The sequence below is a fragment of the Diorhabda sublineata genome, chromosome 10 (genome assembly GCF_026230105.1).
Source record: "Diorhabda sublineata isolate icDioSubl1.1 chromosome 10, icDioSubl1.1, whole genome shotgun sequence".
NCBI classification, from domain to species: Eukaryota; Metazoa; Arthropoda; class Insecta; order Coleoptera; family Chrysomelidae; genus Diorhabda; species Diorhabda sublineata.
Window position 1 is genome coordinate 14,120,468 of NC_079483.1, and position 17,990 is coordinate 14,138,457.

Sequence of the window (17,990 nt, forward strand, 5' to 3'; positions counted from 1 at the left end):
GTTTTCAAAGACGGTGTTTTGACTTTTTCCGAAAATTCCTACAATTATCATGATATAATATCTAATAATTGATACCAAATATTGACAAATCATAATTTCTTTGTTATGAGCACCCTATCTATTTTAAAATATATCGATTTTATAATATTTAGTGATTCCAATAATTATAATCTTATTTTAACCAATAGATACGAGGGTTGCCTTTTAATTTTCACAAAAAGTGAAACAGAAACGAATAATTTCGAAATAAAGTGTTCAATTGCTTTTTTAAATCTTCCTTCTTAAGGTCTACATATTTTTGCACGCTCAAACCAATTCTGGAAACATTTTTTCTACTCTGAAGCTACATGGTTTTGAAAGTCTATAGAAGCTTCTTGAAATAATGAAAATCGAAAAGTCATTTGGAGATAAATCGGGTGAATATGGACAACGAAACATTAATTCGATGTTTTTCTACTTCAAATATTTAGTTGTTGACCTGCTTTATGAGAGCTGACATGTGGAATCAATCCATCTGGAGCATATCTTTCTCACACCTAAATATTCGTATAAAATCGATTGTATTGCAGTCTGAGATATACTAAGAGACTTTCCTATTTCTCTGTAAGTCATATGCCAATTTTCTTATATCATGTTGCGCACAGCACCGAAAGAACAATCGATTTTGGCCGACTGTCTGGATATTTATCACTAACGTCATCACGAATGCCGCAAACCAATTGTGAACAGTCTTCTCTAATGGTGATTCTTCTTACCAAAAGTACCACGGAACGATTCAATGCATTGTTGTTAAGTAAGACCTTTTTTAAAATCATGAAAAATCATCCAACATAAGCGATAACGGGTCATTTTCATTCTTTACAGAAACTTTCTCCTTTAAACGTCCACTATCAACAACTCACTCAATTATTGAATTGCTACTGGCTTCGCAATAACAAACGTCAATGTTCACAAATACAGTTGTACCACAACGTCACCTATTGTTCGATTCTAAAAACGTAAAAGGCAACCCTTCTACAAAACCTCGATATTATATGCCCAGACCTTCATCTGAAGTCATTCTATCTATTGATGGAAAGCGCATCAAAATCTGTTCAGTTGCTTTTGAGTTTATCGCCAACAGAGATACAGAAGCGCTGTACTTTGTTTTTTTAATATATAGAGAAAAGGTTAAATGAAAAAGCTTAAGAAACACACAATTCAAAAGTGATAATACGAGAAAAGACTTCTTCAATCAAGCAGTACGCCACTACATGCACTAGTTTAGATTTATCGAAACAAGTAGTTTCTAAACTTGCGAAGTTGGAGTGCTAACTTAGACTCATGAAATCTTATTTGTACCTTCTAAACATTAATCAATCTAATAATGTTTTTTGAGATTTATTGACTGGCCCAACCCAAAGCTAAATAAAAATATTTTATAGTTAAGCATGTTCATGCACCATCCCACTGCCCAAAAGTTACACGTAGCCTTACCCCAATGCGACTCTGCGTATGAGCAGTCGACGCAGTAGGGCTTAACACACAGAATTGATTTCATTATCAATATTCTAGAAGTGAATCTAAATCTTGGCCGAATGTTTAATAAGAAATTACCTAGTAATAGTTTTTACTTATTTTATAACACTTAAATAACTCAAATTTTTGTATTACGGGACTTTTCGTAAACGTAAACGGTACAACCCCAAAAGCGTAAAATAACGGGAGTGTCCCGTTTGAAACAGGACGTATGGCCAGCCTATAATTACTGATGAAACACTAAATAATTTATTTTTCTAGGCTGATAACATTCTAATTATTAATGTTTTTTTCAGATACCGCAAAACGTACAAACGCATTGAATCGGGGATAGAAGAATCATTGCCCTGTATCCCTAATCCTGAACCATATCCTAGATATCACATGCAACCTCCCATGACCTTAGTATCTCCAGAAATGGTTTTCTTTTGTCGCCGTGTGTACGATTTCAGGCAAAAGCGCATGGTGAAAAATCCTACTTAATTTTATGATCCGGTTATATTTGTTAATAATTTTTATTGTATGTTATTTGTGTTTATCATTTGAGGTAGTCTTGATACCTTGGATTCTATTTATTATTCAAATAATCAAAATAAAGAAAGACTATATAGGGTTCTGAAAAAGTCACAAATTCATATTAACCGAAACCCGAAACACATATTTATTCATCTAAATTTGATACCTACATATATACATATTGTTGCAAAAAAAGTAAAGGGAACATTTGTATAAATAAATTATTAATAATGTTGTATAGAGTATAGAGATTATATATATTTAACATATTTATAGTCAATAGTTTACGCAGGTATAAATGGTGTGTGCTTTCATAGTAGTAGTTGTGTTTTTCTTTTTTCAGTGTCGTATCATACATACTTTCTAATTGTCTGTAAAGACATTTGCTTTATGGTTATTGCACAGTACAGTGGGATAGGAAAATGAACTATTTTCAATAAATTAGTATTAACTACATTCCATCTTAGTTCCAAGAACCAATTATTTTCACATATATGTATAATGTGGTATATTCAGAACTGTTTAATAATGATACCTGATGTGGATCGCGCAATATTTACAATGAAATTGAATAATTTGATGTGGAATTATTTCATAAAAATACTATTCAATTCTATAACAGACAATGGTAAATCCAATATTACAAAGCTTACTGAAATTCAAGAGATTTATTGAAAAGAAAATCCTTCAATCGAAAACGACTTGAATCCTTCATGGATAGAATAAATAACAAAACGAAAGTTAAAAAAATACAAAGATGCCAGAAATGAGCCATCCTCGATAAATCTGCTACATTGAAAAAGATAAAGTTGAAGAAATAAGAATTAGTGAGAATGTCCTTGTACTGGGCCAAATAAGTGTGAAACCGCTTAACTTACGACCTTTCGGTAAAAATTATTGTTATGTAAGAGGTCCAGTGAAATTACTGGAAATTATTTTCAGATTTTTTAAATATTAACTAGCGGCCGTAACAATAATAAGAATTAGTTTTTCCTAAAATTTGCTGTAAAAAGTATACTGAAAAGCCAAATAAATATCAGATCAATAAGGAGTAGCTTTAGTAGTAGCATTACTTACATTACATTACGTTACTTATTTAGCTACTTGGTACATTCCTTATTCACTTATTTTATTCATTGAGTCTTTGCTTTTATATAAATATGAAAAACTGCAGAATATGATTTTCCGAAAAAGTGATTAAAAATACTATTAATCTCATATAAAACTGATAATGCTTTGCATGGAATGCACACACATTTTTCGTTTAATGATCTAGATAGTCATTGAAAAAGGTGTCTTGAATTATAAAACGAAATAAAAATCAAAATCTACGTTTTAGAATATTTATTCATAGATCAAAAAATGCAGCATTTCAAAAGTGTCAATGTGTTTCATCAGTCACATTTGAACCAATTCTTTCTCTCCTAGAATATTAATTCTAGGAGGTTTGTTGTTGAGAGTTATTTGGACAATTACAGTGTAGCAACATACAGCATACAGTCATGTAATGCACTTTTGCGGTGTGAATGGTTGTTATATTTATAGCCGCATATGTCTTGATCGAAATCTCAAATCTATATTTGTTATATAGGATTAAAAGAGTTCGGCGTAAAATTTCTGGATTATAAGTTTAAAACTCACACTTGCCTAGTTTATAAAATCAAACCAAATATTTAAAATATTAAATTAGATATTATTGTTTACACCAATAATCACAATAACACTGCTTAAAACGCGTGTGATAATTTATCGAATTTAGATTCTGAAGGCAAACTTCTTGATGCGTGATCGAAACCTGTTTCAAACAGTGCAAATGTGAGTATAGGTGTAGTAGGAGTAAACAGTATGAAATCACTGAAAATTGCCCAAATTCTTATCAGATGAGACATCAGAAATCCTTAATCTTTTAATTCAATGTTATAAACAATTTTGCTCTCCCATTGTACCATGTGCTATAATCCAATTTGATATGTTTATAAAAGAGCACATCTCCATTTTATAAAATATTGAATAATTTGCTAAAATATTGTACCTGTATGACCAGTACACTAGTTTTATAAAAGTATTATGGTTATGTGCTCTTTTTCTACTGAAAGCTTTAGTGATCCAATTATTTACTACTTCATTCACATTCTTTTACCAAACAAGAGTAGAAGTTCCCAGAATAACAATAGATCTTTTGAACAAATATTTATTTTGGTAAAACTACCTAGTTATAGTATCTTGTCACATTTGAAAAAAAAACAGATTTTTTGTACTCTTATTAGTATTGTAGTATTATGTTTTTGGTAATATATTTTTGTTTGAAAATGTGTGTTATATTTTTGAAACCCAGATATTCCTATTGTTTATATGAAAAGCGAATTCGAAATCATTTATATTGTTAACTTATTTAATGTCAATGAAAGCTACTTTCATACATTGTACGAGTCAAATTCCTCTGGTACTTCTTTATCCTTCAGTGATAGAGAGAATGAACTAGTATCAACATTAATCACATACATCTAATAATAATCATTAAGAAGTAGCTTCACTTAGAGAAAGTTGGGACCCGTTTTCATTAGAAGACAATAATCTAGAAAAGGTAAAAATTACCACAGCATTATAATTTTTAGAAGTCTAATGTTGAATTCAGAACAACAAAGCTAACAATCAAAATTTATTGTTAATGGTTTTTTCGGAATTAATGAATGTAATTGGACGCCACCAGCTTTTTAATGAACTCCTACCTGGCAGCCTTGAATTTTTTGATAACAAATACATTTTTTCAAATACTGGAACATTATAATTAAGCCACAATAATCGAAAAAAGTAACATGCCGATAAGCATGTTTAGAATATGGTGTAAAATAGTGTTATTGAATTTCTGCACTATGAAAGTTATTTTCAAGTTATTAGAGATTTGTGAATATTTCTACGGAGATAGAATTAAAAACGAAAGGTAGAAATATGCCAAATATTATTATAGAAAAACTAAGGTATGTAAGAAACTTTTGCGCTCACATTCACCCTTTACCGATTATTTTGAACTTGTGATACGTGATATTCGTTTGAAAAAATTGTTGCGAATGTCATTACTCATACTGCGTCATAAATTATTCTTTATAAAAAATGATTGACTTCATCTTACCTTTATTTAGTTAATGATGCTCTATCTAGTCTGTACACTAGTTCCCCATGAAATAACTACACCACGCACAATTTGTTGAACTCATCAATTTCCATCGAACACTCATTCGCCTCTAGCACGGTTTCCGGCACAGGACAATCACGTACTCCCATTCCATCCTTAAATCTCCATCAATACGACCCTTTATCTCGTTTATATTCTTTTTAATCGGTTTCAGCGGGATACTCACAGAGTGCTTTTAAACACCATCCACGGTAACCTTACAACCCACCGGTAGAACCATTGCAGGTCTCATACCGGTGGTAAACCGGACTTGCATGCAGCCAAACAGCAAGACCATAGTATTCTCAATACATTAGTGACTAGGAGAAACTGCGCAGGTGTCTGATTTGAAGACCCATCAAATAGCCGCTACACCGGGCTTACATGCAACCAAACACCAAGAACCCAGTAGTCTCAACAGAATACCTACCAGATGAAACTTCGAAGGTGTTTGAGATTACCATACCCCTCAAACCGCTAATAAACAGAGTTTGAATGCAGCGAAACACCAAGACCGCAGTATTCTTAACACATTACCGACTAGGAGAAAATTCGTAGATGTCCGATCTGAAGACCCGTCATACTAAACGCTGCTAAACCGGACTTGCAAGTAGCCAAATACCAAGACCAACAAACTTCATTTCAATAACGAACGAAATCTACGTTGAATTCTGACGTGAAGACTTTTTTGTGTAGAAAAGTTTCAGAATATTCAACGGATTTGTAGTAATTTAGACAAAGGCAAAGCTAAAGGCCAAAGTAGAATAACTAGCTTCGTTTCAATAAGCACACTCCATATTTTCATACATATTTAATGATGTTGGTCAGTACTATATTTTTTTTTTCAAATAAAACAGGGTTTGAATTTATAAACGATCTATATTTCACAGTTCAATTTTATCTGTCTAATTCATTTTTGCCTTGTTTACCTCTACTTTTTAAACATTGAAATCGAGCAAGCATATTTGAATTTGATGCAGGTGCACTCGAAGTACGGTTAATGGCATACTATTATGTTTCTGAATTATAGTAAGGAACGATTAACTTCATAATATTTTCTATTTTTTAGGACGAAAAATTTCTATTTTAGAAGAAATATTTGTCATTACAATTAATACTATTGAACTGAAAATAATTGATAGAGAGAAATAAAAAGAATTATTTATTAAACAATCAAATATAATTTATAATTGTTATATAATTTGAAGTACCTTGATAGAAATACAAAAATTAATAGTTCCGGCATGTTTGGGAAATAAATATAATAATTTTGAAGGGTATATATGCTACGGTCACACATCGAAAACGGCCTGTAGCCGTTTACAACAGCCACAAAGCGTTCTGTGTGCCTTGCGTTTTCCAGAATGCGTTATGGCTGTTCTGATATAGCCAGAACTCGAATGAAATTATTTTAGATTTAGAAGACGTCAGCTCACTCATTATTTGAATAAATGTTTAATGATGTTTTATATCCATATAGTCAATAGTTAATGTACATTATTAACAGTCGTTTTAATCTAAAAAAGTATATTACTAAAATCGATCTTCGTTGCATATAGAAATGTAAGCATAAAACAGTTACCGGCCGACATGCTTAATCAGCAGACGAGATATTATAAATTAACAGAAGACATGTATTTTCATAACTTTTGTATAGTAAGATCTTTATTGTAACCTTTGTTGTAGTAAAATCTATTTAAATACTATACAAATTCCAAAAAATTTGTAATAACTGTATTTTTTAAAATAAAAAAGTGACAAATGTTGCAAACGACATTTCTGGCGCTGCGAACTGGATTCTCGTACAGAAGCCACCAGTTTCCTGGTCAATTTCAATTATTTGACGATTCACCGAATCATCAGTGATCATCCTTTTGTGTTTATTCCTTTTTATCCCTTTATGAGCGTTTTTAGTGATATTTCTCAGGATAATTTACATTTACTTTTCGATAATCTTGCCGTAGATATTGTTGCAATCGATATTTCTATATCCACATATTTGTTTTTGCATGAGGAATTGTTGTGGCATTTTGAAATGCATTGAACTTTATGTTTGACGCAGTTAGGTTATGTTAGTTATATTAACTATTGACTATATGGATATAAAACATATAAAAACGTTGTCATTAAACATTTATTCAAATAATGAGTATTGTATTACTTTGTTACCAAATGATTATTAATAAGCAGCATTATATTATGTGGGCTGACATCTTCTGAATCTAAAATAATTTCATTCAGGTTCTGGCTATATCAGAACAGCCTCAACGCGTTTTGGCAAACGCAAGGCGCACAGAACGCGTTGTGGCGATTTTAAATGGCTACTGGCCATATACAATTTTATATATTAGCATTAGTGTTCTCTAGTTTATAAAATCAACTGAAATAGTTTCGATACTTTTGTCTCAATAAATTTGATTTTTCAAATACTTTTAACAACAAAAAAATGGATATATACATGAATACCCCCTAATTACACTTTCTCTTCATATATCAAAAAAGCTACATTAGCTGTACTAACATTCAAGAATTCAAGCATAAGATCGATACTAGCTTTTGTCTTCAATATTAAATAATTGCTAAAATCCCAGCTTGAGAAATCATTGAGTTTTCTTTGAATGGATTTTACATCCGCAGTTCGAGTGCGCCCTAATCTACATTTCACCGAATGGTCTGTCGAATACTCTTAAATATACACTATCAATAAATCTTAGCTTTATACATTTTTGACACATCTGGTGTGACAGGCTACTAAATGATATAGTATGTACAGATCTTTGTTCCTGGGCATAAGCATCAGCGTGGTATTAGAACTATCAATTTTTTTAAGACAAAATACATATAAATGAAATTAGGCAATTAAAAATTTATGAAGGGTAAAACTTCAGGGCTTATGATATGGGAAATTGGTGAGTTCTTGCGTTTGTTTCTCATATTGCACCTAAAACATAAGAGTGTTTTGTGTGCGTACAATAAATATTAATTTACTTAAACTGTATAAGCCAGACAATAGCTACTTTTAAAACCCAAAAATCTCCAAAAAGTTACTCAGTTCTACAGATCATCTCTAATTTTATTGAAAAAATTCAATCGATCAACATTATCAAAAATAAAGAGTCTTTCGCAGACAATCGTTAAAAACATTTTATTTCATTGGATATCGTTATCGCATACAACACTTAATTTCACTATTCACTGCTTCTCGTAACAAAACTAAATTCTCAATACAAATATAATTATCCTTATGTTTCTCAGAAGTAATCAAATTTCGGTATTCAACAATGTATTCATTTCATTTGGTTAATGTGAGTAATATTGTCATAGTCTTATAATAATGATAGGAATGAGGACTACCGCGATTGAATTTTGGTTACTAGAAGCATTAATGTATAATAAGGTCTTGTAGCTTTAATGCAGAAATTCCTAAACTTGTTTCCACTTAAAAATATTTCATTGGCTGGAGCCCCCTACTGCTAAATTTCAAACATATTCTCAAAAATTTTCATAAAATGATCACTGTAATAGTTAGATTTAAAATTTTTACAAATAGGCAAATGTTTTGTAATAGTATAGCTATCCCTTTGAATCACTACTTACCACTGCTTTTAGAGGGTTTTGTTTTTCAGAAAGATTTTCTTTTTCGAACAAAACGGAATTAAGGAACAAGTACTGTTCTTATTGGGTTCCTTAAGATCTAACATGTTAAAACGAGAAGAAGTATTGCCTTAACTGATTAACCTATTAACGTCCACGGATTCCATATGGTATCGCAAATCATCTTCCCGTTCTACAACCCACCGTCATGGTTTTTGAAGAAGTGGGATCGTGCGATTTCTTTTGAATGCTTTGTAAGCATTCGCTTTTAATTTTCTATACTGACATTGTGTTTGGAGACGGCTCCGCAGTAGTATACCAGTAAATTATATCAATTTTGTTGTTCACAAAACAATGGACATTCGATGGTAAGTTCTTCTCTTGCTCCAATAAATTGATGAAATATTTTTAGATAATAATGTAGTCACAGATGAAGATTCCGTTGACGAGGACGAAGGAAGCATGATCCGTAAACTAACTGGTACCTATTTTGCTATATATTTATTTATACCTCATTGATTTTTGATATTGTAGTTCGTCAATTAAGAGCTTCTGCATGAATGAAGCTGTTAAATAATAAGAAAGTAGGGGAAACTAGTCAGGATAATGCGCCCCGAACTGTAAGTGACTATACGTCGATAGTTCGACAATTTTTGGAGGCAGATTTTTCTATATATGTCTCTAGTTGAGCTATTCCTCCTTTTTTGACGTCGGTATTTTTCAGTATTTTGTTAAGAAACACGAAAATAAGCTCAACCTAAAAACGTAGTGGACCTTGAAATTATTGCTTCCGAAATTTGCTGTATAACAAAATGGTATCAGATTTAATGAGGAGAAATATATTTATCCAGATTTAAAGATTTATCCATATATCAGATAATACTAACGTAATTAAGTCTGATAAGGTTTGGAAGTTGCGACCACTAATGAAAACAATAAAAGACAAGTTTTGGAATAATTTTTAACCAATTCAGAATCTGTGCTATGACGAGACTATAATATACGGACGCCACGGATGTAAACAATTCATCTGTGGGAAGCCAATAAGGTTTTGAATACCAAATCGATTTATACCATTTATACTTAGAGAAGATGTAAATATCAGCAAATTACATGGAAAATGCGCAGCACCGATGGTACCAGATATTAGATGGATCATTTTGTCATCTTATCTAACAGCCGTAGATGTGCTGGAAGTGTGACGTTGGTCAAATGGTTGGCCTCTTATCGTAGGTACTAAAAAGGACAAATAATGGAAAACATATGATTTCTTAGTAGTTATTTCTTCTTAGAATACTGGAAAAAAATATGAAAATAAAAAATAAATTAATTTGGGCGCTAAGGTTATATTATGGAATTGAAGATTTGAAGGGTGGAAAGAAATGATTCCTTTTAGAATAATATGGTATTAGAATTATCTGAAAGTCAAAACGTGACACATAACTCGTATCTGCTAAATTAATAGAAAGATATAAAGATAAAAGAAAAAATATTTTAATTTTTTTTGAAATCCAATTTTGTTTATCGAACTCCTTAGTTCGACCACAGACAATGAGATTTGCTAGAAGTTTAAGACCTTCCACTATATTTTGAGAAGACGAAAAATATAGTAAACAGAACTAGCATTGTACCTTTAACGATATCTCGCCAACATTTATCTGTAGAAAATAGTGTGACAGAAGATATGAGAGTGTAAAAATGAGATATTAAATTGTTTGAAATAATCAATTGACTAAAATTTGGAATTGACTTTAGATCATTTCAAAATACACTTATACGAAAACAAATTAGATTAGACTTCTTTAAGACTTGGCTCAAATTTTTGCTCTTTCTTAGAGGTCTCAAGGCACATAATTTTTCGGATTATATAAACAAATAAACAATAACTTTACAAATATATTTTGAAGTGAACAATAAATTTTAACTAGAATTATGTTAATTTAATAATGTCTTTATGATTTTAGCATAACGTTTTAGTTCAAATACAACAAATTTTTCCAATACATACTTAATTTAAACATATGTTGAAAATAAAGACCCCTGATTTTGTTGCACTGGTAAGAACCAGGACGTTTCATTGACAGCAATGTAATTATCTTCGGAACTACAAATCGCAGTTTGCAAAAATACAAAATTTTTTTATGCCATTTGGTTTAATTGCAAATTAGCATAAAATATTTACTTTGAATTAATACATTTCTCAGGCGAGTGTAAGGATAGTTTACAACTCTTGTAAAACCAGCATTAGTATCGATCCTAGTAACAACTAAAGAGAGGAATTGATCATTGCCGTAGAGTATGTTCAGTATAAATATGCGCTTGTAAGCTCAATTTTCAGTTATTGCTAGGTAAAAATAGTCTAAAGAGCGAGTATGTCAATTAATATTATGGTTGATAAGATCGATAGTAAAATTTGAAAAGACCTTTTAAGGGTTTAGTTGAGTTTGATGGTATATTTTGTCACATTATATCCCTACAGTTTATTAAAAATTTGGGCTTTATTAGGTGGGTTAAAAAGTTCATAGGCTGTCACATACATGGAGCTACTAGTAAAAAAAATCCATACAATTTTAGCCAAAACCCTCTGAAAACACGTATATAAATTTTCAAGAAGTCGTACCATTAGTTTTTGATTGTTTATAAAAAATAATATTATTAAAGTCAAGTATTGGCTTCATAAACATTATTCCGATTTTGGCCCAAGAAAATCGACCGCGTCCACTGCGCCACCGACGAAAACACCAACAAGTCCAAAAAATAATTTCATTTAACCGCAGAGTGGAGTTTATCGAGATAACTGAGACACTAAAGATGTTAAAAGAATGTGTTGGACATATTTTGGATGAATATTTGGGTATGCGAAATCTCTGTTAAAAGAGACAACGAATTGTCTATTCTGGTAAGTATTTGGATAATCGTAATCATATATGGTTCTATCTAGCAATTCATATCGGAGTCCGATCGACACTCAGCCGATGGAGCTGCATGTGATGAACCGACTTCAAAGCGCGAAAAGACTCAAAAATAAAAGGTTATGGAATCAATATTTTGAAATGAGCATGACCTAATATTACTTAGAGTTATTGGACCGTTTGAAGAATAAAATCGTAGAAAACAGCCCCATTAGAATAAGGACTATTTCTTGAAGACCCTACAACGAAATAGTCAAACTTTTTTAATTTTTAATCTAATAATAATCAACGGTACAGATTATGATAAATAAGACATATTGACAAAAGAGTACCTAAGTTAATAGATAGTAGGAATGGAAAATGAAGACAAAGATGTGGACCTACAATAAGATGAAGATTTAAAGCGATAAAGAATAAAATTGAGCTCAAATTTAAAAACTGGGGAAATAGAATCAAAGATAAATAAAATGAAAAAAAGGAATATATCAAGCCATGAAACTTGCATTATATATATTTGTAAAATTGTTTCTAGTGATATAATTCGCTGAATCATTTTCTTTTAGAAATGAGCATTGGCAGGTTTATTCATGCTTCTTTATAGTGCGTTTTCACGATTGGCTACTTCGACATCGAGGTATATCCACACATTTTTTTTTTCATTCGCGTGCACCAAAATAAGTAGTTGTTGCGAAGTCCATTTTTTCGTTATCTACCGTAGCAATTTTTCATTTTTGTAACTATTCACGTAAAAATAAAAACAATATCAGGTTCAATCAGTTTTGTAAAGTCGATATGAGTTTCTACATTTCAATCAAAGCATCATGACGTTTATCTACGTTATTGTAATACGTCAGACGACTATTCCAAAGTAAAGGATGCATGTGATACAATTTGAAGCTTGTCCTTCGCGGAACTACTGGACAAAATCTTTCGAAAATTAATCAAACCGGTGAAGAATAAGTGAACGACTATAAATATCAAATGATTACCGAGATTAAGCGCAGTGCAGAAACGCGTAATCACTTTTTTCCTTTGATGTAGACCGCCATCGCGCAATGTATTCGGCCCAAGTTTCGTCCTCTCTGAGGCATCTTCACGTATTCATTAAGTGGGGACATACCTTGACTTTTTCTCCATGACTGATGAATTTTATATATAGTAGAAAGTTTCTTATTCAAACATATAAATATTTTTACTGCTTATGAAAGTTATTATTTTTTCAAATAATAATTGTTTTTTATTCTTAGAAGATGAAGTATTTAATGAAAAAAAGAGGTAAACATTCGACAGTTAGTCAACATTATTTTCTGATATATTTTTAAAGAAAATATGGTATGTACCTTATAGTTATCAGCATATGCATATTAGTATGTTAATTCATAAGTATATGAATTTTTGGCATTAAAATTACTCCTTACATACTTTTATGTTTTCATATTTGAGAAACAATGTCAACAAAACGACAGAAAACAGATGGATTCAATTTCAAACAAATGATTGAAGATGAATAAATTACAGTAGCTGATACTTAAGCCTTTAAGGTTTTTTTAGATTAAAGGGCCTTTTAACTTAGTTGTTAAAGTGAAGTGGACCCATAATCTATTTGTAACGATCTTTCAAGTAAAGGATTTGTGTGAGGTAGCCCAAATTATACCAATTCCTAAGCCAGGGAAGCCTCTTGAAGACACTACATCTTACAGACCAATAAGCCCATTACCAGTTATGTCAAAACTTGATTAAAAATTGCTGTTTGAGAAAATAGAACCGATTCTAAAAGCCAGTAGACTAATACCTAACCACCAATTTGGATTTAGAGAGCCACTTAACAAAAAAGTGTACCAATCAACCAAACCCTACCTTCAGAACAGACACTTTCAAGTCAAAATTCAAGATTACATTATCATTATCGAGTATACTTGGCCTGATCCTCTATCTTGTACACAGCTGATATTACCACGCACAACAACGTAACACCACAACATATGCGGATGACACTGCCGCGCTAGTATATCACCAGGACCTAGCTTTGGCCTCTCATATAATGCAGACAAAATTGGACGCCATTTAGTTTACACATCTGTGCATGTTACCTACACCCAACGGAGAGGAACCTGTCCCACTGTAATATTGAGCGGGCATCTTCTGCAACAAAAAGAGAGTGTAAAATACCTTAGAATTTATCTGTAGTACTCAGAATTATTGTAAATGCTCCTTGGTATGTAACCAACAGCGTTATCGCTTGTGACCTCCAAACTAAGTCAGTTAAAGAAGAAATACCTCACTTCTCCCAAAAATATTCTTACCGCATGGCAACACATCCCAACACATTGGCTCAACCCCTAATGAGACCTCCCACCTGACAGATTTTAGGGTCATAGTGATGTGTTGTTATGTGTGGTTATTCCTCCATCAAACGTTTTTTTTAAGTGAAGGGAAATTGTCAATGGATAATTCTCCTACCAGACAGTTTATATTGCTTTAAACCATTTGCTCATTGTAAAATTTTACAGATTGGAAATAAAAAAGGGGTTAAAACAAGTAGAGGCTCCTTTAAGACATTAGAAAAAGTCCTGGCAAGAATTATGAATACAATTAGAAGTATATTATTAAAGTAGGTTTTTTTCCATTTACAAATCCGCGAATATGTGTCAATTATTATTAAGCATAGTGACATAGCTGAAGTTTGAGATAGTTATTGGTTGTGTAAATATCGTGAAACTAGTGTGAAATAACTAAAGTTACACATCCAGTTGTTTGCGAAGAAATTCCACCCAATGATTCGTTTTTCGAATGCAAAGAACGTCAAATCACGGAGAAACGTTGATGACCGATTCAGAAAATGGGTGCGTGATAAAAAGGATGCTATGGACGTCAATCTGTGGTAAATGTAAACAAGTACGTGCAGTTTGGGAAAAACCTATATAGAAACCGTAGGTGAATTTAAAAAAAAATGAAGTAAATGTAGCTTATCATATATTTTTCGCGTGTTAGGTTAGCACTAGATGGGTAGTGCAAATACCAAATAACCATTAATGGAATGGAATACTTATTTCGTCCCTCCAAAAGTTAAACCCAATCTTATGTTGACACTTTAAAAAGTTATGTGGACAATATTTTGGAACTAAGTTAATCCCCATCGATCCTATGTGTGCTACAAAAGTTAGTCGGGATCAAAGGACAAAATTACAGTTTTTTTGGAGTTTTCCCAAAAACGGTTAGTTTTATTTAAAAAAACCTCAAACCAAAGTTATAGATTTTAAAATTTTCTCAAAAAATGGTTTTCATGATTTTTTAAGTGTTCCCATTCCTGAGATATCGCGATTCTAAGAGTCACATTATACATGATATGCACATATAAACTACGTATATACGTATCAGGCACTTAAGACAAATATAAACACCTAATTGTGTCTCAATACAAGCTTAAAATGATGCAGATGTCCTTATATTTGAAATAAAAAAAATTAAGCAAACAAAACTATATTTAAATTAATAAAATAATAAAATAAAAAAAAAAGATTTGACTGACTGCGCTAAAGTATTTACAGAAATTGATTCCACACCTCAAACAATAATTAGGGAAGGAATTCGCTTCCTTTTTGCGGTTTATGGAGCTCCAGAAAAATTTACTTTTATTGACAAATACCTATACTTAACATTTGTAAAAAATACGTGAAACGAGAATCAAGTACAACTATCATATCTTCCTCCAACATCGGCATCTGCTATTCAACACTTGTATCGAGTTCAAACATGGCTAGGCAATCAACTCAACTTAGGACTGGGGTTGGAAATTGATAAATAATACTCTGAAACCGATTAAAACTTCCACTCCAGAAAAACGCCTCAATACTATTTTTTGCAATTGCAAAAAAGGTTGTAGTGCCAAATGTGGCTGTAAAAAAGTCGGGTTGCTCTGGTCTCCAGCGTGTAACAATTGCCAGGGTCAGTCTTGCTCAAATGTCCTGCTGAGTACAATATAGGAAGATACCCGTGATTTTAATGAAGAGACCAATGATTCAGTCACATTTGATCAATTCATGAACATCCAACAAGAGAAAGAAGAAGAAATCGAAGAAGACATAACTGTTGAAGTAGATTTTCAAGATTATGATTCTGATTAAAATACCTAAAGAAATCAAAGCAATAGTTAACCCAATAATAATATGAGGGTATTGCAGGAAAAAATCAGACCATTTTTGTAAAGAATTTAAGTTTGAAGTTTTTGGTGATAAAGCCTACTGTTTTCAAGAAAAATCCAAAAAACCTCAAATTTTGACCATTGATCCCGAATAACTTTTGTAGCACACATAGGATCGATGGGGATTTTTAAAACTTTATTTGTAATGGTAAACCCCAGCTCTCCACCAATATTTGGCTTTCCGGAAACTTTTGTTGTTTTAAATGTCCATATTGTACGGACTATTTAAGAGTTTTGTCTTTCTTTAATCTATTAATGACTAATTGCAACTAAAGTTGCATGATAATTGAGAATTTTCTAGGAATAAAAATTGCGAATATAACTGAACAAAAAAGTGGGGATAGGGACACTCCGTAGAAATAAAGTAAATTATAAAAAACTACCTCTGCAAGATATAAACATTCTTGGTAAGTAGGTATGAGGTAAAGGCCAAATTATTTCCAACAAGAAATTGGATATGGTCTTATGAAATAGCAATAACCCTAAATTGTGTTGTAACGCCCCAAAAACCGCGAATCTCAATTCAAATAACTCTAGTTCAAATGGGAGGAATCGATTTAATAAGATTGGAATAAGGTTCAAAAAATTAGTGGTTTTATATTTTCTGGGCCATAATAAGATTGGAATAAGGTTCAAAAAATTAGTGGTTTTATATTTTCTGGGCCATAAATGCTTTTATGATACAAAGATGGGTATTACAGAGGAAGGTCTAGTATAGATCTTTTGCAATTTCCTAGAGAATGTGTTCTGTACATTCTGTACGGGAAGACATTTTGGATCAGTTGGATCATTGTGAAAAGGGAATCTAAATATAAAATGTTTGTGTGTGTATCATAACAATTTACTCATGTAACAAATGCAATTTTTCACTCTACCCGGAATGTTTTTTTACATACCATCAACCATAAAATATAAATTGTTGACGTTTAGAAAAACACCTTGAGGAATATATTAATAAGAAACTCTTTCAATTCAGACTGTAGATTGATAATTTTGTAATAACTTGTTTGGTTGATAAAAATAATTTCAAAACTATTTGATGTCATTACCCTGATTTAAACCCTGAAATGTTTGTGTAGAAACTACTCATAATTATTATTTATTCAAGATCATTTTGAAATATCAATTGATAAAAATTTTCATAAAAAAGTTTTAGGCATTCATGAGTTAATCATATCTATTTACTATATTATCTACCTCACTCGCCTGCAGCGCCAACTGGTGGACATAAAAACTAAAGAAATAAACCATGAAATAATAAAAATTGAAATTCTTTTAAATTCTCCTTAAAAATTATCAAGAGATCGATTGAAAAAAGGACACAAAGCAAATAAAATTTAAATTAAATTTATTTTATATGTTCAATTAACGGAAAGGCGTTTGGGCCTAGTATTAGTGACGCATAATAAAATATCCGATTTTAATTGAAAATGTCTAGTTTATCTACAAATATGTCAGATCATACAATAATTTATACAATCAGTCACTTGAAAAGCTTGTACCGTAACCCACTGATATAATTAGTAATTTAACATCTTCTCCTTACTAACGTATTTTTTGTTTCTTTGAGCTTATTATTATTTCCAGACACTAATATGTTTACCCATATAAATAGAAATAATAAAAATACCAATAATAGTGATTCTTCGATACGAATTTTTCGCTTTCTGAAGATTTCTAGCGTTTTTTTTTCTTTTAATATTATAAACACTACTGAACGCCTGGCTTAGTGTATTGCTGATTTAGTTAATCTATGCAGTACAACAAACATCGAAACAGCACTTTACACGATGGTATGGACCATCTAAGCTATACTTGACGTTGTTGGTTGGATTGGAGTTGTTGCAGGGTCTGTCGATTGTGGGTTAGTAGAAGACGAAGGATGGTCTTGCATATTATTATCTGCATCTTGTCCAGTTTGACCACCTCGAGGCAAAAGTGTAGCATTCAACGCTGGCTGAATGTTTAATTCTGTAAAGGATAACAAATGTCAATAACACAGTGAAAACTGTATGTCTCGAATAATTTTAACAAAATGCTTTATCATTTACCCCATTCTCTCAATATTTTTACATAA

The 17,990-nt window shown here is 31.6% G+C and overlaps 2 protein-coding genes across 6 annotated transcripts in view; one reads left to right on the forward strand and one right to left on the reverse strand.

Moving 5' to 3' along the window:
• The window catches only part of LOC130449310 (uncharacterized), a 207,252-nt gene extending 202,908 nt beyond the window's left edge, over positions 1 to 4,344 (forward strand). For both annotated transcript variants that reach the window (XM_056787043.1, XM_056787045.1), the window contains exon 11: positions 1,815 to 4,344. In XM_056787043.1, the coding sequence (XP_056643021.1) occupies positions 1,815 to 2,001 (187 nt within the window). In that variant the 3' untranslated portion in view covers positions 2,002 to 4,344. The remainder of the gene's footprint in view (positions 1 to 1,814) is intronic.
• Positions 2,369 to 17,990, reverse strand: part of LOC130449311 (glycogen synthase kinase-3 beta) — a 67,858-nt gene continuing 52,236 nt past the window's right edge. For 3 of the 4 annotated variants that reach the window (XM_056787048.1, XM_056787049.1, XM_056787046.1), the window contains one exon: positions 2,369 to 17,884. In XM_056787048.1, coding sequence (XP_056643026.1) covers positions 17,718 to 17,884 — 167 coding nt within the window. In that variant the 3' untranslated portion in view covers positions 2,369 to 17,717. The remainder of the gene's footprint in view (positions 17,885 to 17,990) is intronic. The other variant, XM_056787047.1, reaches the window with a different exon arrangement.